We start from the raw sequence: 26,395 nt of genomic DNA, 5'->3' as shown, positions 1-26,395 counted from the left end.
CCCTGGGGAATTCCATTTTGTATTTTTCATCTTTAACTTCTCAAGTATGTCAAGAATCGTACCAGGAGCAATTCCAACTTCCCTTGCTAGTTCAATACAAGTCCATCAACGGTGTTCTTCCAGCAGTGCTCTTACAGTGTTCACATGCACATCATCACTTGCCGATTGCGGTCTGCCAGGTCCATGTTTTTGATGAACATCTTCCCTCCCATTGCGAAATTTATATACTCACCTAGCCACGGTACGATATGATGAAGTCTCTCTACCACAAGCTTCCAGTAATGCTGTATGGCATTGTCGAGCATTCTTGCCTCTTGCAATCTGAATTTTAATGAAGCATCTTTGTTCGTATTTGATAAACATTTTAGAACACTAAAGATAACAATCTACAATTTAAACTCACTACAAATATAATATTATAAATGAGATTATTGCCTTCAAACTCACAGATAACACACAAACATCAGATGCTCTTCTTTCTCAGTGTTATCAACTTACATCATTTACCACTGATAGCGCCACACGCAAACATTGTTGCCACTAATTGTTATTGAATGATCCATGTATGTTCGAAAAAAAATGCATTAAATTAAAATAGTCCTTACGAAAATAGACTGTTAAGTTTACTATCGCTTTTTAACTAAAAATATTCAGTTCTATACACATTACTGATTAATGTAATACTGTATGTTACTAATCAGTAATGTATGCAATGGAGGGGGAAAGGAACTGGCCAATCTACCTCATTATCTCCTGGCTCAGTTGCCTCATTAGTGATGCCTTATTGGTGTCACTTATGAGGTTCAAACCTGTCTTCGGACAGTTGACTAAACAACAAGAACCCATGTTTATAGGACTTTTATTTCTTGTTTTCATGCATACTACTCTCCTCTCTAAATAATGGAACCTTTTTTTCAATTTTATAATAGAGCACAAAATCTGATTGAAACACCTTCCCCCTATCCCCAAAAAGAAATCCTACACTAACAGCTGTTGATGTCTATTGGAACAGCTATAACTTGGAGTAATTTACATAACCAATAAAGTCAGCAGGGACTGCTTGTTTCAATTATTGCATTTTTTTACATGCTATCTCTGCAGACTCTTTATTTTCCTTCTACTACAAATATATTAGAATATGAAGAATTTGGTAAGGAAAATTTTAATCATAACGCATAGTACAGTAATAAAGGAACCACATTTATTCACATAATTTTCACGAGTATTTAAATTCACACTGAAAGACGTGATATCGAAATAGCAGGAATATTTCCGTTTATTTATTTTTGTAAATTCTCATGAATGAGACACCAGAAAAGGCAGAATAGGAATTTAAAAAATTTAGCACCCATACCCGTATAAAACATAAAAGTTACATACAAAAATATTAAATGAGGAGCATCGTTTCAAAACGTATTATGTGCAACTTACAATTTTTTTACACGAATGACAAAAAACTGGATTATCGTAAACGGGAGAAGTTGTCAAAACACTACACAAAACCATTTTTAAGTACTGGTTTCACAGTATACAAATATGACTTGGAACCATCAGACTTCACAGCATGAAAGATAAAAATAAATAGAAAGTAACAAATTTAATTTCATCCACTGGGGGACTTAATACGTTTTGAAACAATGCTCCTCAAATATTTTCTTATGACATTTAAATTTTTATGTATGGGTAAGAGAGTGAAAACTTCAGTAATCAAGAGATGACAGAAAAAAATATTTGAGAGAAATTCATAAAAGAACTACGGATGACATTGTTAATATCTGATCAAATTCTGAAAATGAACACCTATTTAAACCATAGACCTCCAGTAAAAAAACACAAAGATACCGGTACATTGATACATATGATTGTGAAAAACCAGAACACCGATATTCAAATTGCAATTCCTGAAAATTATGTGAGTAAATATGGCTTACTAGGATTGGAGGTCTGCACATGCAAAAAAAATTTCATAAAATTAGTTTTACTATCAGCTAAATTTACTAAATTTCAATGACTTTTTATAACATCCTTTTTACAGTTAAGTACCTCCTTTATCCAAATACCAGAAAAACAAATAACTCACATTAATGCACATTTGACATTTGAAGGCACCTAATATGAAATGTGTATTGAAAAACTGCATTACAAATGAACACAACGGTAAAAATAAGAAGTTGGCTCTGTATAAAATAACCTAATACATGAATTATGCTTGGCAATATAAGAAGTAGTGTTTAAGAAGCGTTATCATAGATCTGTACAAAAGAGCTTTGCCACACCAAGTATTATCACTTTATATATTTTACACAGACATTATATAAAGGAACTACCTACACTGTTATAAATAGTCACTATTTATGTATAACTTTAAAAGAAACGAAAACAAATATATAATACTTTATCACTTGGCATATACTCCTTTCAACAGTTTCATTGTTATTTAAAATACATAAAAGACAGAAGAAAACATTTAGTTAATAATAGTGGCAGTGAAGTATATGCAGGGCAACAAATACACTGGACTGCAACTGGAACACATTTCATGGTATATATTTTTTTCTTGACTTTATTACCCTTAGTCTGCAAGAACAGCATCTTGGATGATGTCGAAGGGCAGCTGAAAAACACAAAATGCACCTACAATTTAAGAACTTCAAAAAATCACTATTCAGAGAATGGTAGAGTACTGGTAAGGGTATAGGAGACAGAAAACTCTGAAAATAAATCCAGGAAGAAGAGCACTAGGTAGGGTTGGTAGCTCACTAGTGTAATATAATTTACTATTACTCATATTCTTCAGAGTCAGAAGACAAAGAATAAGGTTGTGAGTTTAATTTCTGAAGTAGAACAGGCCATTGGGCTCTCCATGAAGAAAAGAAGAAGAAGAAGATGATGTATGGTGGAGTTTTGGGTGTGACAATTATGTGTTGAAATATGAAGTCTCCAACAGTTCATAAATACAATGACTCCTATTTCAAACAACCAACAAATGTTATTCTGAAAAAACTATGAAGGATATGACTTGCCACTTGAAGTGACCAAAAATGGCCAGTTTTATGCTCTAATCCTTGAGGTTTATAATAATGTTTGTTTTACGTAAGTCTGATAAATAGTTTTCGAGAAATAAACATTTCAGTGCAACACTGCAGATTTAAAGAGCCCTAGAGGCTCAACTTCATTCCTTATTTCCTGAAGTAGGCCTACTGATTTTAAGATACATTCTTAAATTTAAATAGTGACAGCTCTAAAAGTAATTAACTTATTGACGAGATTCCTTTCTTTAATTAAACCTTATTAATTAGATTCGAGCTTGACTTTCTCTGAACATACACAAGTTTTTTAACAACATAGACCTATAGTATTTTTTTACACTCAAAATACTAGACACGTGAGATATTTTACTACAGGTCCTTTAGTAAGTCAAATCCACCAACTTTAAAAAAAAAAGAATAATGAATTTATCATGGTTGCAACAGAAATTAGAGCAGTTGACAAGACTTGCTACATTAACAATGACTTTCTATAGTTGCAGGATACATTGTTAACAGAATTATTTTATTTCACTGTAGTTAGTTCAGTTTTTACCAATATGCGAAATTCGGGACAAAATATTCCATTTAAGGACAATCCCTGTTAATAAGGGATGGATAGCACTCTTATATAATGTCCTATGTATTTGAATTTACTTATTAACTGCGTGTTAGCATATCTCAGTACATCATTAGAGATGCTCTCAGAACGCGAAGACTTTCTCTCTCTCTGTCTCTCGTAAGAGACAATGATATTGCTATGTCACAATGCTCCGCTATTGGCTCTTGCCATATGTAGGAAATGTGCAGCAAAGTATAGCAGTTTGAACCAGTGGCGGTGCGTCAATAAGAGCACACGAGCATGTGAACACCTTGTTTCCATTAATGCACGACTAGTTTTATTATTTTGATACCGTATTGACGTAGTGGGGATGTATATCAGAATCGAGTATTTTAAACTTCCCGCATCTTGCATAAACTTCTTAACATCCATTCACGTACAAGCCGTGCTCTTTTCAAGAAGGTTACAGGAATTTCACGCATGCGCGGAAGAAAATTGTCTTTCACTGGCTGCATATGACTCGTCAAGAGCACAAAGCGTTAAGTGAACAGTGAATCTATCCTACGGATGTCAGGTGCATCGATGCCTATCGTTCACGTGCTATATCTCGAGGAGGAAATTTAATAGCCTATAGGTGTCAGCATCTCACTGTCAGAACATTTACTTTATGTGGGTGTGTGTACAGTGCTGCTACGAGAGTGTAGTTTGTGAATTACTATACTATAGCATAGTTTGGCTTTCAAACACGTGCTGGCTGAATGTGATGGTGGTATAAATTTAAATATCTGTATGTGAGGTATATTATTTAAGAATAATATTTACTGGCATGTATTCACCGTAATCAATCTATGTGAATGGGATTACAGTACTGGTATAGGCTATAGTGTATCAGTGTGTTGTGAATCAAAATATATTACTGAACACACGCTTTTGTAAATAACGGCACTGTGGTATGTATTAATTTTTAACAAACGTAAACAATGAATTCTGTTCAAGTAATTTTGAACAGTAAAGAACTGGGTAAACTGGCTTACCAGGAAAAATTGGAAATAAAAAGACTGGGTTTCATCATCATCATCATCATCATCATCATCATCATCATTATTATTATCATCATTATTACATGTTGTTTTGAATTTATATACGGTTTTTTCGATAGTGAAATATTGGAATCATGACATTTCATATTAGGCTAAATGTACGATTTCAAACTCTCTTCGATTTTGGAACACAAAATTGTGAACACACGCAATATTTTATCACGAGCCGCCACTGGTTTGAACTATAATTAAGCATATAGGAGAACAAGAGATAATAATATATACTTCTATAGTCTATATCAATTTACAGACTAGCAACACATAATAAATAAGAATATTTAAGTATCTGCAATTTCATACAATTTTCTAGTATAGTAGACCCACGACTTAACGGACTTTGGGTTTAACGGACATATTTTGAAATTTCTATTTATAGACTATTTTAGGCAGTTTTGATCATTAGTAATAAAGAAACAGCATGCAATTGGAAAGCAACTGAAGAATACTTTCTTCATTCAGCCTACTAGTTCACAGCAACCTTCTATCAGTAAATAAGTGCTTGCATATTCTTTTGGACCATCAGTAACTAACAGAAAGGGTTTCTTTTATCACTAAAACGATGTTTTTTTTTACTGTAGCACTGTATTTATAATCGGACCCTAATACCGTATAGTGTCTCATTGTATTTATTGTATTATAAAACATTACCCTTTAAAAATTCGCGATTTAATGAACATTCAGATTTAACGGGCACCCCTTAGCCCCTGTTAGTCCAATGAATCGGGGGTCTACTGTATTCTCAATTTATTCATCTGTTTTATTACGCAATTTTTATTATATATTATTATTATTATTATTATTATTATTATTATTATTATTATTATTGCTATACAATATCATCATTTCATTTATTGTTTGTTAATATTTTTAAATGATATTTTGTTTCCACACGTTTTCGTCAATTCATTTTTTATTTATTAATTTTTTTCTCTGATGTAGGTACTGTTAAGTTATTTCAGTAAATAAATAACGGCTTCACTGTGTTAACATTATACATTTTTGGTGTTATGTTACCTGATTTACTAGTTTCGATGTTGTTTGCATCATCCTCTGAATCCTAGTGAGTTACAGTGCTATCACAGTCTAGTATATACAGTCACGAAGCTTGAGTTTTGAGGGTGCTAGGAAAAATAGACTGTGCAGGTACTATTTCGCATTATCTGTAATGAGGCGATATTAGCGATCCTAGTGGTTAGCAACTATCTATGGATGCATATTTATTACGTATTGAGCTTCGTGACTGTATATACTAGACTGTGAAGCTATCTTTCGGTTTCTTATTGTTCATGATTGTATCGAAAAGAGTGTGTTTCAGAGGATGATGAAAACAACATCGAAACTAATCAATCAGATAACATAACACCAAAAATGTATAATGTTAACGCAGTGAAGTCGTTATTTAATTGAATAACTTAATAGTACATCAGTGATTATGTAACTGTCAAAAGAATGTTTACTTTTTTCTGTATTGGATATAATTGCTTTTATCTATGAATGGTATCTAAACTGTTTTTTATTTCACTGTCCTTATCAACCTAAGCAATGGCTTTATTCACAGCAGTGAATTAAAATTCTTCAAATTACTCTCCCTATGACAACCAATACATTATCAACAATAAAATCATACATATATTCATTCATTCATTTATAACTTCTTTACAAACAGAAGGCCTAGGCCCACAATTTAAAATCAAATTTAGATACCAGGATAAAATATTGTATAGCACACTAGAGTAAACAGATTTTATATGATCATGGAAATTATCACTCTTGACTTTGCATTGAGCTCTAAACTTTCCACTCGCAGATAAAATATAATTTTACTCTCGTCATATGTGAACAAAAATATCAGTGTATAGTCATTGCTGTTAAGATTATGTTAATATAGCGTGTTTAAGAGTCCTGATAGACATGACTTACCCAAAATGCAAGCTATGCAGAGCTGGGGTAAGCTACTGTGTGACAACAAGTCTCAGTCGAAGGGAGAGCGGCTTCTCCCATGTGTCATTACTGCTGACATATTTGATAGGGTGACTGTCGATAATGAGATCAAAGGTGCCGGGATGCTTGAGTCTTCGTTTGAAGTGCAGTGCCCACACTCCATGTTTCTTCACCATTTCAAACTGGCCGTTCTCATTTCCTCTTGAGATCACATATTCAAAATCGTTCTGATTTGAGAGAAACAAAAAAGAGTTGTTAATTTCTTGTATATGAGACACAGTTCTGACTCTCGATACTAGAAAAACAATGACGTTGAAAGACGCAGGTAAAGATATACCGTGAAGAAAGAAGGAAACAAAAGAAGACAGAAAATCGGACAGGTATTCTGTAGCAATCTTTTAGGGTCCATATGTAGATACATCCAAGCTATTTCTTTCTTATATCATGTATCAATATTAGAATACAACAAACAAAGAGTGAGAAATTGAAGAAAGCTGTTTCTTCCTTATATCATATATCAGCAGTGCTGTAGTTGGGCCTGTACGTCATGCTGTCTAAAATAAAAACTTGTTGTTACCGTACTGACAAAAAATACAGACTCGAAAATATATTAATTATGTTTAACTAGTCTTTAATATTATAAATTTATTAATTTGTCCTACAGAATAATATCTGTAATATTGACAATTAATATTTGAGGAGAAAAATTCGCTCTGGCACCAGGGATCGAACCCACCAAACATTGAAGAAGGAGAATTCGATCCGGTGCTGTGGATTGAATTCGGCGTAGCTCAGTGGTCAGAGCGCTTGGTACGTAGAACCAAGGATCCGGGTTCGATCCTCGGTGCCGGAGCGAATTTTTCTCCTCAAATATTAATAGTCTTTAATATATTTTGAAATGGAGGATGTTAGCTATTTGAAAAACATTTTGTTTTTTATATCTGGCACAAAAGTAACTGCTGGCATCTCATAATCTTTGCTTAAACGCTTGTCCATTCTTTGTTTTATCGAAAACCATGGTCTGGTACTTCAGGAATAGTTGTGATTTGTTAATTTTATTTCAAGCTTGCATATCACCATGGTATTTCTATAAGTAATTAACATTAACTTTATGGCATGGTGCCTCAAGAAATCTGCTACACTGATTCGCATAACACTAATAACACTAATCTTATGATGTGGCGCCTCAAGAATTCTGCTGCAGTGATTCGCTAATTTTAAAACTCTCTCATGCGTAATGTTAGCAGTTTGCTAGAGGAGGGAAATATGTTACTTTTCGTGCGTTCATGATAGTGGTGGAACGTCGAAAGTGTTCAACTATTCTCATAGTCGACATTGGAGTCTTTATTTGTGTGTTATAATGAATTTGCTTAACTGGTTGAGAATTTCAAAAAGAAAAGAAACAGGACGTAGTGTTCACGATGAAAAAAGTGATAGTGACAGATGTCAGATGTACAAAATTTCCCAGAATACAACGAGACTTAGATTTGAAGGATGGCTAACTGTTTAGTAGCTGTTTTAGTAGGAGTCAGGCGAAGTAAGTGAAAATTTAAAAGTTCTGCCAACAAATTTTCCATTATGTTGGTTAGCTCAATACGATTAGCCTATTTTAAGAAAGAAAACAGCTGGTTGGTCGTAAGAAATGGAAAAACTAGGTTGTTCTACGTGTGTTCAAGTTTGTAAGCTGGCTTAGGTCCATCCCAAGGCACTTGCTTTAAAATCAGCCAAAGAGTGGGTCGATTGTGATGTTAGAGATTTTGGAAATACTAAGGAGAAACAGAAAAATGATGTGCGGATAAAGATACGTAATCATACAATATCAGAACAGATTATGAGTGTTGCTAATAACAAGTCTTTAAAAACTGGAGTAGACAAGATGAATGCAATGCAGTATGAAACAACTATTAGAGTTTAAATTAGCATATAAAAGTGAAGAATTTGGTAGATCACTCACTGATTTTCTAGCAGACTTTGAAGTTCAGCAGTTAAATGGAAACACTGACTTGGACAGAATTTTACACTCCAAATTTAGCCGCATTAATATCTTGGATCTAAATAAGTTTATTTAGGGCCAAAGTAAAGAAGTACCGTACCTAATTTCTCACGCCTTCTATTCTGTAGGTGAATTTGTGACATTCAACAACACTGCATGAATATTTCTGTCTTGTATTAAGTGTCGATCTAAACCTTTGTGTTGTATTAGTATATTGTAAAACTTTTCTGTATATTTCAACTAGATTGTGACTATAATTAATTAAGACTTTGTAGTACTATTAAGATTTTTTTTACAGGTTCCATATTCTAGCTGTGAAGCCATGTACAAATACCATGCAATGTAAATATATACAATACAATACAATACAGAAATGAGAATTAGAATAGCCAAGTATATAATTTCAAACAATAGCCCTATTAAATTCAATGTTATGGTAGACGAATCAACTACTATCAGCAATAAGGCCATGATTGTTTGGCCAAACACCTGCATAGAATTGGAATATATCAGTCTCCTAACTGCCTATTGTGCAACTCAAACCAAGAAATGGATTCGGAACACCTCAAAATCTGTGCTTCAGTGGCTGACCATGATAATATCTTTGAAAAATATTGGAGTGCAAGAGGTCAAATGACTTCATTGTCAAACGCCTGGCATTAGAAAACAACAACAACTATCAGCAATAAGCCTGTACTGGTCACGTTTAAAATGTGTAATGACAGAAAGTACACCTGTGCATTCTTTCTTTTGGGACATAATTGAACTTAAAGACACAATTAGCAGTCGATCAAGGGTGCTATAATACAGAATCTGATTTTCTATGGTTTTGATTAAGTTTTTCTTAAAAATATGGTTTGATCTTCTTGCGATGTTGCCATTGAGTGTGCGAACTATAGATTGTTGTTGTTGTTGTTTTCTAATGTCAAACGCCTGGCATTAGAAAACAACAACAACATAGATTAGAACTAGCAATCCATGATGCGATAAATGAATTACAGGGTCACAACAATTTTAACATTTTCTTTGACAAATTTTATTATACTTTGTATGTAATATGTGCTCAAAAAATCAAATACAGTTGCAGCTCAGTTGAGTGAAAAATTCAGTTAATTTGGGAAGATATTTTCTATTAGGTGGGTTGCCTCCAGTAATAGTGGCTGCGATCTGGAAGGAGGTCTGCAGAGGAGACTGTATGACGAGAAGTAATCTTGGACAAGAAGTGCAGTACGAGTCCATATAAAGCCTAGTCTGACTAAGGAGATTTCAACAGTACCCCCTAAAATTTGTTACCAACTACAGCACTGTGTATCAGTATTAGAATAGAAAAAAGAATGAGAAATTGAAGAAAGAAATTAAATTAAGTTAGAACAGTCGGAAATTTTGGGGCCCTAATAATAAATATTGTGGTGGTTATTAAACGCCACTGATTACTGCATCTATGCATATAGTGCTGTTGTTTTAGACAAAAGCCGATATTCGTAACTTGTGTCAACTATAAATTCTTAATCAATAGTAATATGAAAAAAATGTTTAGATGTAGAGCCTACAACATCATCAGTGCATCAATCAAAAGAGATTCTTTTTTCAGCTTTTATCATAATCCTCTATAACACAATAGTTTAAGGTTTTAAAAATTCATAATATTTTGTCCGTTAATTGTGTCCAACTATTTCGACTGCAAAAGTAGTTGTCGCTGTGTTAAAATCATGGGAAGAGAGATAAGAAATAAGGATATGAGAAATAAACGATGTTATTCTAATTACCATAATCTTCCTTCGCATATAGTTTATGCAGTAAATAAGATGACCATTTTATGCAAACTTCAAAATTATCTTTCGTATTAGGAAAATTAGCTTCACTTATTTACCACACCAGTTAAAATGCAATGCAAATGCTGAAAGCATAATGGATTACTAAGATTATTGTTTTTTTTTTTGGTCCTACAGAAAATATCTGTTATGGTAATAATTAATATTAGACGAGAAAAATTCGCTCCAGTACAGGGGATTGAACCCGGGTCCTTGGTTCTAAGTACCAAGCGCTCTCACCATAGAGCTACGCCGAAGTCCAAACCACAGCACCGGATCGAACTCCCCTCCTCCAGTGTTTTTCCCTTTCTGGCCTGACTCCAAGTTGGACATGTATGTTGACATTTTATTAAGTCAACTGCCATTATACAAGGAGCGCATTATACAAGGATTGGACTTCGACGTAGCTCAATAGTGAGAGCGCTTGGTATGTAGAACCGAGGACTCGGGTTCGATCCCCGGCGCAGAGCGAATTTTTCTCCTCTAATATTAATTGTTACCATAACAGATATATTCTGTAACAGATATACTCTTTAGTAAATTCTTCTAGCAACAGTGCATATTTCTGTACAGATTACTGTGCACATTACTGTGGAATCCCGGCCACCAAGTCACTCAATTGACTGCGCTCCTTGTATAATGGCAGTTGACTTAATAAAATGTCAACATACATGCCAACTTGGAGTCAGGCCACAAAGGGAAAAACACTGGAGGAGGGGAGTTCGATCTGGTAATATTAATAATGAATTACGTTTTAGTATAGAAATGACAATCAGTGTATTGCTTTAGTGTCATATTGAGAAAAAATGAGATTTAAACGAAGTGTAGATTTTTTTAAATGGGGGGGGGGGGAGCGGAATGTTTTATTATGTACTTTCATATTCATTACAACTATTAGGTTATTTAGCGTCGATGGGATAGATGATAGCGAGAAGAGACTGAGGATTCGCCATAGATTACTTGACATTCGCCTTACGATTGGAGAAAAACCAGGTAATCAGCCCAAGCAGGAATCAAACTCACGCCAAAGCACAACACTTGATCGGCAGACAAGTGCCTCAGCTGACTGAGCTACGCAGGTGGCCTTGAAGTTATTTGTACCTTAATAAAGAACCAATAAATTTGCATAATGTTTTTAAGAGACATTAAAACGTAAAACCCACCTTCACAGCTGGTTGAAGTTTTACTATTCTCATTCGATGTTTGGTTTGTGCTGAACTGAGTTTTAGATACAACATCTTCTCGTTGTGGTGATGTCTTACTTTCCTCTTTCTGTGTACACTTCGCTTCTATTACAGACAGAGAAACAGAGCTATGTAAGTAAGATTAAAATAGAAATTATTACAATAACAAAAAAACGTCTAGGTAATCTTTATAGAAACAAAGTTTACAAAATAATATCCTATTGGCAAAATTAGACAAATACCAAATGAGACATTGCATAAAAGATAACCAGTAGAAAAATACGGTAATTACTTCTAATATCAACGAATCTCAAAATTAAGGAAAAAACACTAGTTGCAGTACACTGTAACTCTTTGCACAACATATTCCGTTGACAATGAATGTTCAAACTTGGAGGACGAAACAAAAACAATCAAAAGTATCACAGAACATTTGTTATAGAGAATAACCATCTTTAAGTACCGGTAATGATTTTGTCAGGCCTTAAAGAAGCATTAAAATCAATTATCTTTCATTCTGCAGAATCAATACCAGTAGATCTAACAGAAATAAGAAAAATAACCCAGGTATTATTCAGTCTGAAAAATGAAATAGGACAAATGTATACCAACACACGTAGGTCTAAAAGACAATGAAATAACAGATTTATCTGCCACCAGTAGGTCTACAGTAGCTAGACTTATACACAAAACACCATTGAACGAAGAACCGAAGTCCAACAAAAACTTCTTTAATGACATGAGAAAAGAAGAATGAGAAGCCAAACTGAATAAAAGTATGACAAAGTACGAAACATTGAAATGACGCTTAATAAATTGAACTGAAAGAATGTAATAGCTGAAATTCGTGTACCGTATTTACTAGACATCAATGTTTAACATTACATAAGAATAACTAACGCAAAGGCTTCAAGGTAAACAGGATACCGTATTAGTTAATAAAGACCATCTCTTGCTCTACAAAGGACTGATAGAAATATTCTAGGAAGACGAGAATCTCCATGCGCTTTACTAAAAAACTAGAAAAAATATTGCATGATACATAATGGTCATTATTTTAAATCAACAACAACAACAACAGCACAATGTAAGACTAATTACTAACATTTTTTTTTTTAACTACCGATACTAACAATTTTATTCTGAAACAGAAGCCAATGAAAGACTACAAAATCTGATCTTTAGAATAAATAACTTCCAAAGATTTGTCATTTTATTATGCATTTTTTTTTTCCTTTAATAATAACATGGAATAAAAACATGATGATGATGATGATGATGATGATCATAATAATAATAATAATAATAATAATAATAATAATAATAATAATAATAATAATAATAATAATAATAATAATAATAATAAGACAGTACAGTAAAGTAAAGTAAACTGTACATTTCGAAAATAATTTGAAATAATACAGTAACCATTATTACAGGACACAGAGGATGGAAAATGTTCAATTAATTTCTGTGCTTACCTTATGATGTGACTTAGATGAAGCAGTGGGCTTCTTGATAATAGGAGTTGCACTATCATTTAATGCATTACTTATATATGTGCTGTTCCAGCCTGATGATAAAGGTAATCCACGAAGTGATCGTCTGTGACGATTTTTACCATTAACCTACCAGCAAAAAATGAAATATATAAATCATGCCAGGCACTAAGACAAAATTATGATAGCATTTTGATTAAATTGTTTGTCTAAAAATTTCAGTACCATCCATAAATAAAAAATTATTTCTTAATTTTTTTTCTTAGTAAATATGTAATGCTTCACGAAGCAAAATATTAAATCACAATTATAGTTAATAACAGAATCATGCTGTTCATTGTCACAAAAGAAAACTAAAGCAAGATCGACTTCAAAATTTTAATCACAAAAGATCACACTATAATTGTTCATTATTTCCTTTGTTTTTTTAATTTTTAAACTTTATCTTGATCTCTTTTCAGTTCAAGTTACCAGTCAGATATGAAGCCAGAGGTTATGTTACGTTGCAAGATAAGACATCTCCTCAATATGGTGTTAATAATGAGATGATAGAGAATTGGCTGAATGGTAGAACCCCAAGAAAATCTATTTCAACACCATCTTTTGTATCACACATTCTACTTGAACTACCAGTGTCTGAACCCCGATCTCAAACAAGGAAAGTCAGCAGTCATTCAGCATATTTGTTATATAGGGTGAGTCATAAATATGTTTGAAAAACGCGTGAGAGTGCTCCTGAATAAAACACAAGAACAATTTCCTTATAGGGAAATTTTACGGAATATGCTTAGTGTCCGGAAAAATGGACAAAATAATTTTAAATACTGACTTTATTTTATAAGTATCTGAAAGGAGTATTTTTGTTCTTTTTATTTTGATTCTGTCATAAGTATATGTTTGGAAACTTAATGAGAGTGTTCCTGGATGAAATAAAAATAATTACCGGTAACACAAAAGTCTGATTGAAAGATGTAAGTTATGGCATCGTCACTTAATGTTTACAAAGGGTGCTCAATGTGTCCCCCTCTAATGTTTACTTATGCCTGAGAACGACGTACACACAACTGGCGAATTCTCTCAAACATCACATCATCACAGATCAAATGGCATGAGTTTTGAACAAGTTGCAATAGCTCTTCTTCATCATTCACTGGTGTTGCATAGACGACAGTCTTCAAATGACCCCAAATATAAAAATTTAATGGGGTGAAGTCGGGTGATCTGGGTGGCTAAGACACTGGGCCACCGCATTCAATCCATCACTCTTTGAATTGTTCATTTTTCCAGAAAGTAAGAATTTTTTCGTAAAATTTCCCTATGAGGAATTGTTCTTGTGTTTTATCCAGGAGCACGCTCACATGTTTTCCAAACATACTTATGACTCATCCTGTATATGCAAATAATTTTGAGTGACTGAAATAAAACAAATATACAAATACCAACATACCTTACAGGAGAAACAACCTTCAGTAGATATGAGTTTGTCTTGTGGTATTTGGTAATGTTCAGAATCTATTGGATAAGTGGGTACGTTGCCTATGTCCTCTCCTGTATAACTGTGTGCTACAGGGTTGATTGTTGACAGGCAATGGCCCTGAAGGGAAGAAAAAATACTTCATTAAGTACAATCTGGAAATATACAGTAAGTCAGTTCCATGAGAGTAATTTATGGCATGTTTAATGATTATCATTTAGGTTATCAGATTGATTAAAAATGTGTAAAATAGAAATGGCATAAGGAAGAATAAAATTATTACTTTTAACGATTCATATCTTAAAATCTAAATAATACATCAAGTTACACTGTCAATATTAATAAATAAGAATATATAGCACTCCTACCTATGCTTTTCCGGTTTTGAACAAATGTAATTTATGCTTAATGAAACACAGACACTTAAAATTCACACCAATAGAAAGAGAAACTCAAAAATTCTTGTTTTAGTATATCATATATGGTTAAGACTGCTACGTAATAACTTTTGTTGATTGTCGAGACTAAATGGCTGCTATGGAGGAGAGAAACACTTTATGTATCCTTAATTTTATGTTAAGCAATCAGTTATTAGTGTAAGTAAGTTATTGGTATCAGTTTTACCATATGTATCTGAGTTTTATTGAACACAAGTTACATGTGTTCGAAACCGGAAAGCTCATTTGTGGGAGCTCTGTATTATAGTTTGTAGTTGTTAGCTTGTCTGACTATGAACTAGAAAATACTAGCTCCCAGGTTCGGTAGTTAACTATATCCAAGAAAAGTTTCAAGCATGTAATGTCTGGAACGGGACCCATCCAATCTCATGATCAGAAAAATTGTAGAGCCATAACAGTGATGAATTCTGGTCAAAGCAAAGCTGATTAATAACACTTACGGAGACTTAAAGCACTGACTATGAAGCACTACTATTCTGTCTGGTAGTTACACAGTTGGCTGTAAGATAGCAAATGCTGGGCTTGGCTGTGGATACTTATGACTATAGCGCCGTGGAATAATAATATATCATATAGAGAGTCAATTTAATACGTAGGACCCATTTTAAGGCTGGACTAAGCATAAAATCAAAATTAGTTTGTATAAACATATGTCGAGTTTTGCTTTGTTTTCATTTTAAGAGCCAATTTTTTAGGCATATTCCATTAAATCTGTACAACTAATTCTATTCAAGTCAGCTACATGGCCAGGGGATCATCGTGCTAACCGCAAGTTACCCCTGTACTGGTACTGGCTGGATGATCGTTCATCTCTGCTGAGGCATGTGGATATCAGGCCAGCAGTCGGCTGTAGCCTTAGTCCTCCAAGGACTGTTGTGCAAGGGATTTATATTCAATCATTTATAAATAACGATCAATATCTTAGCCTTGGTGAATATTCTGTGAGAAACATTTCGATGACTATTTCCTAGGGAAATAGCAGATGCTGGGCTTGGCTGTGGATACTTGTGACTGTAGTGCCGTGGGATAATAATATATCATATAGAGAGTCAATTTAATACGTAGGGCCCATTTTAAGGCTGGATATAGTGCATCAGTTATTCATAGATTTCAAAAAGGCATATGACTCGGTTAAGAGAGAATTTTATATAATATTCTTATTGAATTTGGTATTCCCAAGAAACTAGTTCGATTCATTAAAATGTGTTTCAGTGAAATGTACAGCAGAGTTCGTATAGGTCAGTTTCTGTCAGATGCGTTTCCAATTCACTGTGGGCTAAAGCAAGGAGATGCAGTTACAGGAGAATGGAGAAAGTTACACAACACATAACTGCATGCATTGTATTCTTCACCTGACATAATTAGGATCATTAAATCCAGACGTTTGAGATGGGCAGGGCATGTAGCACATATGGGCGAATCCAGAAATGCATATATAGTGTTAGTTGGGAGGCCGGGAGAAAAAAGATCTTTGGGGAGGCCGAGACGTAGATGGAAAGATAATATTAAAATGGATTTGAGGAAGGTGGGATATGATGGTAGAGACTGGATTAATCTTGCTCAAGATAGGGACCAATAGTGGGCTTATGTGAGGGCAGCAATGAACCTCCGAGTTCCTTAAAAGCCAGTAATTAAGTAAGTAAGTAAGTAGGTAGGTAGGTAGGTAGGTAAGTAAGTAAGTAAGTAAGTATTTCCTAACAAATGGACAGGTCTAATTTTTTTGGACTGCTCCCTCTCTAACTCGAATCTATTGGATTATTATTTGTGACCAAATCTGAAAGGGATTACCTACACAACAATCATCAGTAACAATGGAATATACTTCATCAATGTATTCAACAAAATTTTCAAGAAATCCTACAAGTACCTGGATGTCTTGAAAGGATAAGAATAAAAATGAGATGGTGTTTGTTGTAATTCGGAAACAAAACAAAATCGGACGTGTGTGTGTGTGTGTGTGCGAGCGTGTGCGTGCGTGTGTGTGCGTGCGTGCGTGTGTGTGTTGAAAATAATTTTTGATATTTCATTTCCGTGAATTCCACAGTGGCTAGAATTCACAGTATGGTGATAAATTTAATTTGATGAATCTGAATTAATTTTTTCATGAATAGTAAATGCACTTGTAAGTTATTGTTCTGATTCACAAGACAAATCATACCTGACCAATTCGCTGGTAGCCAGTGGGACATCCACACTGGAAGTTGTTGCCTCCAAGAGATGTACAGCCAAAAGCACACGGACTACCTGCACAACCAGCGCTTACCTAGAGTAGATAAGTTTCACTAATAGAATGATCCAATGACACAAGGGAAATGTATCGTTATTCTGTGCGTGTCTCATTATATAATCATCCATTTCAGATAAATATTATATTAAAGTACTGTAGTATAAAAATAGATATACTGGTAATGTGTGCCATTTTTTAAAACATCATTTTTAACTTTCCCTGCAACCCATAGCCCTTAGATTTTTAAGCACTCTATTTTTATTTAAGCATATTTTAGCCTGACTTAGGTATAAAGCAAGTGTCCTCAACTTGTTTCGTGTTTATGTAGTGATGGTCCTCACATTTCTGTATACAATGCCATCATCACATTTATTTTATTACATTCACAATTTAACTTCAGTTTAGTAATTCATTAGTTTTCTTATTTCGTCTATATCCCCTCATATTCTAATTAACCCAATTTCACCTCTACTTTTACCTACAATTCTCTATTCTCTATTATTACGTAACTTCTCTTCATATTTTCCTCCTAGTCAGTTATTCCCTCATTTTACTTCAATCCTTTTCCACTCTCTCTTTAAGTCATCTTCCCAGTACTAGCTCTTTCTGTATCTTTTTTATTACAATACTACCTCTCTCCTTCTCTATTATCTTTACACTAATTTTACTCATTCTTTGTGTGTGCTCATTTTCCCTTTCTCTATTTACATATATGCTTATAAAATTTTCTCTCCTGGCTATTTATTACTTGCTTATTATTTCTCTAACCTCTCTCATTTGTGTTTCCTACTTTCCTATTCTCTACCATTTACACTGTTTCACTTTCATTATCAGATTCATATTATTCCCACTATTATTCCTGACCAGTGGCGTACACAGAGAGATCGTTATTAAAATTGTTTACAAGTTACATTATCGGTATTTCAAATTTGGTGCATTATCACCATCATCATCATCATCATCATCATCATCATTATTATTATTATTACCCGGTATTATTATTATTATTATTATTATTATTATTATTATTATTATTATTATTATGCCATTGTCAAGATATGTATTATACTATTCTTGTCAATTCATATCTTTACAATATTACTTATATTATTCCAGTCTTCATTTATTTGATTTCATTAATACATTTGTAATTCATTCTATTCAATTGTCATTATTTTAATTATCTCACTAAACTAATTTTAATAATTATTATTTGTGCTATTTATTTTGTTGCATTTGGTCAATTGATTAATGTAGACTATTATATTGATTGTATTTCATCTCACTGCCATTTCTATCATTCATTCTCATCATCATTTGTTGTTTTGTTTGTATCTTGTGCTAAACTGTAATTGGCCTTGTGCTGTTGTTTCGCACATTAATATTCTAAATAAATAAAATAAATAAAAAATAAATTATTATCATTATCATTATTATTATTATCATTATTATTATTATTATTATTATTATTATTATTATTATTATTATTATAAGCTGAGTTTTCACAGGAGGATGTGAAAGTAGTTCCAGGAAGAATGTTCGTGACAACATCGTTATGCTATTGCTGTGAAGGAACACTTGTCAGTGTGAAATTTTAACTTACCTCGCGAGAATCACTAAGCAACTTTTTGCTAAAAAACTGTAAAATTGAGTTTTGTGGTCGCTTAGACCTATCAAAGAACCCAGAACGATTATGTGAAGTTTATATTAAAAATATGAACTGTCAAATGCACAAAACATTAAATGAACATTTCACAGTAAAGTCAGAACTCAAACTAACGAACAAGTGAATACAGTTTTTAAAATGAGTTTAAAATCGACAATGCATAATATTTAACATCTGCATTGCAGAACTGTCAAAACAACCTTTTCAATATGTTTCACAACAAATGAAATTTCATATTGTGACAGGTTCATTTCATTACAAGGTCGGTAGTACACAGTAGGTCTCTCTACAATAAAGGAGGGATAGGAGGACTATGCCTTATGTCGATGTAGATTTTGTTACTCTGACAGTGAAATATTAGAGAAGAGGAAGCGATTATGGATAAAAAAAATGCTCAAATCTAAATATGTTATTTTTTTTTTTCAAAATGTTCAAAGGGGGTTCAAACCCGGTAATCCCCTCTTTGCAGATGCTCCTGTTCCTGTCTTACATAATATTATAAATAAGGGAATATTTTTAAATAATTCATTTGCTCTTCCTCATTTTAAATTATTTTCAGCACATGTGGTTTTTTTGAGAAGAACAATGTTTGCAACCTCTATTGACAAATATCAGGTGATTAAAAAAAAAATGTCGAAAATTGTCTTGGTATGAAACTTAAATAGATAGTAATAAAAAGATTTTCAGGATGTAATAAGATAAATAACAATTTTCTAAAAATGTTACATTATGGACTGTACCAGTATTGATAATTGTTATGTATGGACACACACTTCAAAGAAATCTATTAAAACGTCTCGCACATCTAAATTTGTCTCAAACTTAGATTAAGAACCTCTGTTCTGAAAGATGTTACCTGTATGCAGACAGCCAGAGCAGTATCAAACTGGTAACCATCGGGGCATCCACAACGATAGCTACCAAATGTGTTATGGCAAGTTCCAGAGCCACATGGATTTTGGGTGCATTCATTGTCATCAACACATTCATTACGGTAAAAGTGTTGAATGAAACCATCTGGACAGGCACATCGGTAACTGCCAACCACATTCTAGGGAAACCAAAATTAATTAAAGTACAAAAAATTTGCATATTGCAGATAATACATACCGGTACCTACTTTCTTACTGTATGTTTTACGTGTCTTACAATTATTCAGTTACATTATAATTTTGTGCATGGCATCACTGTTTCTAGTTAATTTTATTGCATTGTTATTCAAATTACATACATAAATTAAAGTAATTTAATATGCATACAAATTTGAGAACAAACTCTCGTTTTCTGGATATACACCAAAGATATTCATTGTATAAGTAATATATTTGATTTCATTCATGCATTAATGGTTTAAGCAGGTGTATGTAATTAATATTACTCAAATTTACATAAAATATCTATCAATATATGCATATTGTAATGATATCTAAACTTACTGTATTTTTATATTAAAAAAATTCGGCCTTTAAAAATGTTAAAAGTGATATGTAAGCTTAAGGTGTATTAGACCTTACTTCTGTGGTTCACTCACATGTAACAAATGCGTTTATATCAAGATGACAACTACATCGTCTTATTTAGGCTTATAAATTGATTATAGGCCTACTTAAAAACAATCTGATTTGTTTTGGAGTAAGTCATTGCTAAGAGTTTTTTTATTTCCCTAATAAAAATGATTACAATTTCATGTGCATTTTTTTGTATGAACTGATTCGTGGATACTAAATATGAACAAATACGTCAAATAGTCTTCAAACAGATGGCAAGCATCGGTATCAGGAATGCTCAAATCTTGTATTTTCGTGAACCTAATTTTTTTTTCAGCAACACAATACTTTCTTTTTATGCTGCATGTAAGAAGTTAAATTTGTGTCATTAAATTACATATACATTGTATATTATCATTATACATATTGATATAATGAATCAATTAAAATAACAACTATAATGCAAAGGTAAAAGATAAAGTCATCCCCATTATAGGCCACAGAGGATCACAAGGCAGTGGTATGGCTCTCACCTGTACAGACAATCAGCATTAATGTCAGTTCTAACAAACCCAAAGATCATTGTACGGCCAGAGAGATTAGATCAATGGAGAAAATGCATAACCCATCGAGAGTCGAACCAGTGATCTTCTGGTTTGCAGATAACACGGTATGTAAAGGTTTGCCAAATTAATTTTAATAACATTCTTACAGATCTTTTTCTTATTTAAAGTCGTAAAATTTCTATTTCTGGAATGCTCTACCAGCTCTAACCCAATATATTATGAATCTACAATACAAAAGTAATAGAAATAAGCATATCCACCTTCAAGCAAACGCTTGTTGATGTAGAAAGCAAGACTATAAAAACTGTTATCTTCTAACAGTCACAGAAATCACAATTAATATCCCTCCGACACTAAGGGTACATTAATTTTTCTGTTATTCATCTACACCTGGTTAAGTTCTTATTAAAGGAAGTTATCAATTAAGCGGCATAATTCTATAGATGATAATTTCTCTCACATAAACATTTTGGGGAACAAACAGTTTCTACATTTCATTTATTATTTCGTCTTATATAAGAAAAAAATTCAAGAAGGAAATATTGACTTTGAGTAAGCCTAATTATTTTTGTGTTATTTTTTCAAATAAAGATCCGTTAGTTCTTGAATAAAACTGATATTCTGTGTGATGATTCGTGGATGAGTTGGCTTCTAGAAACTGAGCATGAATAATATTCGTCTTATGGTTTATGAAAATCGCTGCAAACATATAGGTAGATGTCATATAAACTCATCTTTCGACATCAGAGATGCTGAAAATACATAGTTTTGTGACAATTCTTCAGAAGAAGCGAACCAACGCCACATGTTCCCCCAACACAAGAAGCATTCGAGTGTTGAGGAAAGATGAGAGTTTTAGGATTGGGGAGGGAGCCATCTGTGAAGAAAGAAGGATTGTTGGCTTAAAATTTCATTGTAGATGTCACTTGCACCTACTCCTTCTCAACTCAGTTCTCTCTTCCCCTCCACTGCCTCTCTTTCTCTCTCATCTCCTCTCTTTTCTCTAATTTTCTCTCATCTCTTGTGTTTTCTTCCCTTTCTCTGTGAAGTTTCTGTAATCAGAAGGCTGAATTCATACAACTTGTTTATTGTGGATTTCTTACCTGAAATAGACTCGAACCATTGAACTCTGGAGCCTCTAACTGACACCTTATCCACTAGACCACCATGACAGGTGTTGGTAAATCTTTTTCTTGTGTTGTCGCCTCGAGAGATCCAGGGGGAATTCAATGGGAGAGGTAGCGTTATCAATGGTATAATGAAAAGACGTTATGGATAGTACGGAAGGAGTAACATTGGCGGTGATGTCTGATGAGAATAATAGCGTACAGTCAGTGTAATCTAAAGTTGTAATCTGATTATTAAGTCATTAATATTGAAAATTTAAAAAAACTTGATATAAGTGTATGGTCATTGGCTTATCTAAAAATCAAACATGAATTGTAAATTAATCTAAACTTGCTTAATTGTGTGGTAATAAACGAATCAGCATATTTGAGCTGACATTTTTCGGTTCTCCAATAATTCATATTGGATGCAATCGTGTGTTGGATTTGAATAGTAATGTTTGCATTCATATGTGTGAAGTGAAGTTTAGGGGAGAAATCTTGAAGAGGAGAAATGGGAGGACTTTGTACAGGTATATGGAGCCGTGCATGAGAACATACACGTAAATATTTTTCGATTGTTATGTTGAAAGTACAGTATTTTCAACCGAAAAGTGTGTGTCTAATGCCTACCCACTTCACTTTGCGTGATTCGGGTTCTGCATACTGCGAATCAGTGGCGGTTCCTCTATATGAGCACAGGAGCACGTGAACACCTTAAAAACCAACAATAATCGTACATATTACTGTATTAATATTATTACTTCTATTACTTTCCAATGTGTAATGACGTTCCTACATATTTCGTCTCGAAAGAATGTCCCGTTCGTGTCTTGTGTCTTTAAATCTCCATTGGACAGATTGACAGCAGTTCGCACGATTTTTCCATAGCAGGGTGGAATAGCCTCAGGCGAGAATATTTTCTGGTTTGTTACAATGGTTACAATAGCTCTGGCTCGCACAAGTCTTAACGTGCTAGTAACAGAGAGAGAGAGATGCTCCATCTCACTTGGGTCTGGCATCCTGTTCCTTTCTCCCTCTTTCCTCGTTTTCTCTCTTTACTGTTTCTTTTCAAAATACCATTATGCGAGGGTGCTGATTCTGTTGTCTTTTGTTCAGCAAAGTAAGTAACACACGTGTGTAAAGTTGTGAGGGTGTTAAATTAAGAGAGGATTAAAATATTCCTCCGTAGCACAATGACATAAGAGCGATTAAGTACATTGGCTATGTTGGCCGTAGAAAAAAAACTTGTTAACAACATTAGAGTTATTGATAAATTTGCATCTCTCAAAACTAGGCGCATGGAGTTTCTCTACAAATAAATCTAGATCTTCAACAACAGCAGTGAAGGTGAGTCCTATGAATTAATTTTACTCTACTCTTGTTTAATGGTTTTAATTTTGGTGTATATGCGTAGATTTGGTACATGCATTTTAGAACCCGTTTATCTCTGACGTGTGATTCACCTATACGAGAATAGCCTATATCAGTGTGTTCATTACCAATATTTTTTTTTGTGAACACCCATCCAAGAAAGCCACGAGCCGTCACTGCTGCGAATAGATGGCAGGACTGTGACCCATTTTCAAATTGTACACCAATTCAGTAGGCCATGTTACGCATAATGTGTATCTGTGAAGAGTTATGACATGTACTAGGGTGAGTGTATGTTAAGTGTTCGTGTAAGTGTAATGTAGGAAATGAGAGAAGATGATGAGGAAGGGAGAAGGGGAAACTTGGTGTCGGCACGTAGTCTACAGTAAAATCATGTATTTCAAAGTGTATACATGCCACAGAAGGTAGTAATTAGATAAAAAAATTGTCTTCTCTTTTTTCACTTCTTCTGAAGAATTACCAGTTGCATATAGTTAGGAAGTTAAAAAAAAATAATTAGATATCAGTGAACAAAATTTACATAAATTGAAATGATCTTCGTACATGTTGTACTCGTATCGATATGTAACTCAGGACGAATTATATTTACCTGACAGCCGTATCCATAGGGGCATTTGGAATCATCAGTGCATTCATCTGCATCTGTACAAAATGTTCCAGTTGAGTCCAGCTTGAAACCTCGGGGACAGATACACTTGAAACTTCCCAGTGTGTTGATGCAGTTGCCAGGAGGAGGGCAGGTGCCAGTCTGCTCCACACATTCGTTTATATCTATTGAAAATGTTTCATTGTAAATAAAATGTTTCCTACATAAATTACACTAACATATCGGTACACAACACAAAATAGGTCACAGGCCTACCTATTTCTGATAGCATATATAGGCCTAGTAATTCTGCAATATTCTGTCTTATATTTTAGCTTATTTCTGATATCATGCAAGCAATAAAGATCTTTTCTCATGTTACCGATAAAATGAAAGAAAACAATATGCTGTTTTACATATCCTAACCCACTTGTGTACACAATCAAGAAATAAAGATTCCATATCATTTAAGCTAACCTATTTCTGATATAATGTAGACATGATGCGAGAGATACCATAATATAATAACATATGAAAAAAAGAGATAAATCAGTGGCAAAATACAGCAGAGATTAAAAGTAGATACTTGCACACTCGTGCACACTTCCTTTATTATTATAATCATTTCATACTACCTACTTAAGAACTTGATATCGAAAGAATGAACTCCATGACATTTGAGGAATTCATTCAATTTTCTTACACTTCGACGTTGGCTGATAATGGAGTATGTAATCCTATATTTTATTTTCGCAATTTTTATGTGGATGTTGCCATTTATATATTTTGAAAATTTTTATTGAAATGAAAAATTATTCAGTATATTTGTTATATTCTCTTCATATACGTTCATAGAAAGATATCCCTGCTATTATGCATAGAATAACAAGCCTTCTCATAGGAAATAAATAAGTCTCAATATGAAATGTTTATGAAATTCATCTTTAACATTCTTAATTTGGTATAATATGTAAAGTGACACAATAACATTCTTTTCTATCAAGAGTTCTAAATTTTAGTTCGTGAATATATATATGATTTCATTAATCGGCCATAACAGAAGTGGAGTCAGTGGGGTATCACTTTAAAATTTCAAAATGGGAGTTGGTGTCAAATTTGATGAGCTCTTCAAAATAAACAACTTTCGTAGGAAACATATTTATTAATTCCTACCCTTTCAAAGAGAAAACATACCGGTACAAAAAGGCAATGCCATTAATATTGAGAAATATTACAAGAAGAAAATGTAAACAAGACAAGTCCATTTAATGTTGACATAGTACATACATAAAATTAGGTACCGGTATCTGGCTAAGAGGAGTGTAGATCTGGTTGCAGCAGCTATCAAGGGGTGGATACAAGTAAACTACTCCTTCCCCTTTGCTCGCTCAGCAGTGTTTCCTTTAGAGACTGCAATACAGTGCCTACAGTATGCTTCCTATGATAGTTATTTGTTTTCATGAGTTCTATAAAATGGTACCATATTTGACCTCGACTCCCATTTGAAATTTTTAAGTGATACACCACTGGTCCCACTTCCTGTTGGGGCTGACCGACGAAATCAAGCTCAAGTGAAAATTCACATGTCCTTTAGTCAAATATTTTTGTCTTGAAAATTTTAATGCACTAGTTTCCAAATGAAATGACTGTTACGGGTGGTCTGGATCATCCTCTAAGACTTCCATGCATTCAACAAGGTGCAAGATTTTGGGTGTTTGCATCATGTCATAGATTTAAAACATCCAATGTTTCGTATGTATAGGCTCCATCATCATGAAGGCAAGGAAAAGTGGAAACTATCGTTAGATATGTAATCTTCATCTGGAGATTAATCCTTGGTAACAGATCTAAGAGATATGTTCTCTCTTTCCCTCCTACCTCTGTTGATGGATCCGATACATACAGGCAACTCTGAAATGTTGGGTGTTTTACATCTGTAACAAGGCATAAACACTCAAAAAGCTCGTACAGGTACCAAATTCTTATACTTCTAACGTAGTTTTACTTTCTGAATACAAATAATTAAATAAAATAAGACAATTTTCCACGTGTTTTAAAATTACTTTTTGTATCTCACTGAATCATCATCATATTTGAATATCAGAACACGGTAATTATTTTGACATTTTTATGTTCAATTCTTGACGACAGTTATGGTAATCGAAGCTAGATTTTTGAAGTCAAGAAATGTAACATAAGAAGGTAAATGATTATAGTTTTATATATCCCCATTTTAATTCAGTGAAATGTGGAAAATGGAAAATGCAGAATTAATAGACAACTAACCTATACATTGATCTCCAACTTGGTTATA

The 26,395-nt window shown here is 33.5% G+C and overlaps 1 protein-coding gene across 2 annotated transcripts in view; it reads right to left on the bottom strand.

The window, feature by feature from the left end:
• Positions 1-1,972: 1,972 nt before the first annotated feature.
• LOC138712024 (fibrillin-2-like) overlaps positions 1,973-26,395 on the bottom strand; it is a 603,403-nt gene continuing 578,980 nt past the window's right edge. For both annotated transcript variants that reach the window (XM_069843407.1, XM_069843408.1), the window contains 9 exons: positions 26,368-26,395; positions 24,085-24,266; positions 19,798-19,992; positions 17,207-17,311; positions 14,564-14,710; positions 13,099-13,245; positions 11,597-11,722; positions 6,609-6,856; positions 1,973-2,614 (listed from right to left, as the gene is read on the bottom strand). The exon at positions 26,368-26,395 is cut by the window's right edge and continues 212 nt beyond it. In XM_069843407.1, the coding sequence (XP_069699508.1) occupies positions 6,641-6,856; positions 11,597-11,722; positions 13,099-13,245; positions 14,564-14,710; positions 17,207-17,311; positions 19,798-19,992; positions 24,085-24,266; positions 26,368-26,395 (1,146 nt within the window). In that variant the 3' untranslated portion in view covers positions 1,973-2,614; positions 6,609-6,640. The remainder of the gene's footprint in view (positions 2,615-6,608; positions 6,857-11,596; positions 11,723-13,098; positions 13,246-14,563; positions 14,711-17,206; positions 17,312-19,797; positions 19,993-24,084; positions 24,267-26,367) is intronic.

This window comes from Periplaneta americana, chromosome 13 (genome assembly GCF_040183065.1).
Source record: "Periplaneta americana isolate PAMFEO1 chromosome 13, P.americana_PAMFEO1_priV1, whole genome shotgun sequence".
In the NCBI taxonomy this organism is placed as follows: Eukaryota; Metazoa; Arthropoda; class Insecta; order Blattodea; family Blattidae; genus Periplaneta; species Periplaneta americana.
Note: the sequence above shows the minus strand (reverse complement) of the source record. Positions and strands in the feature narration are given on the sequence as shown.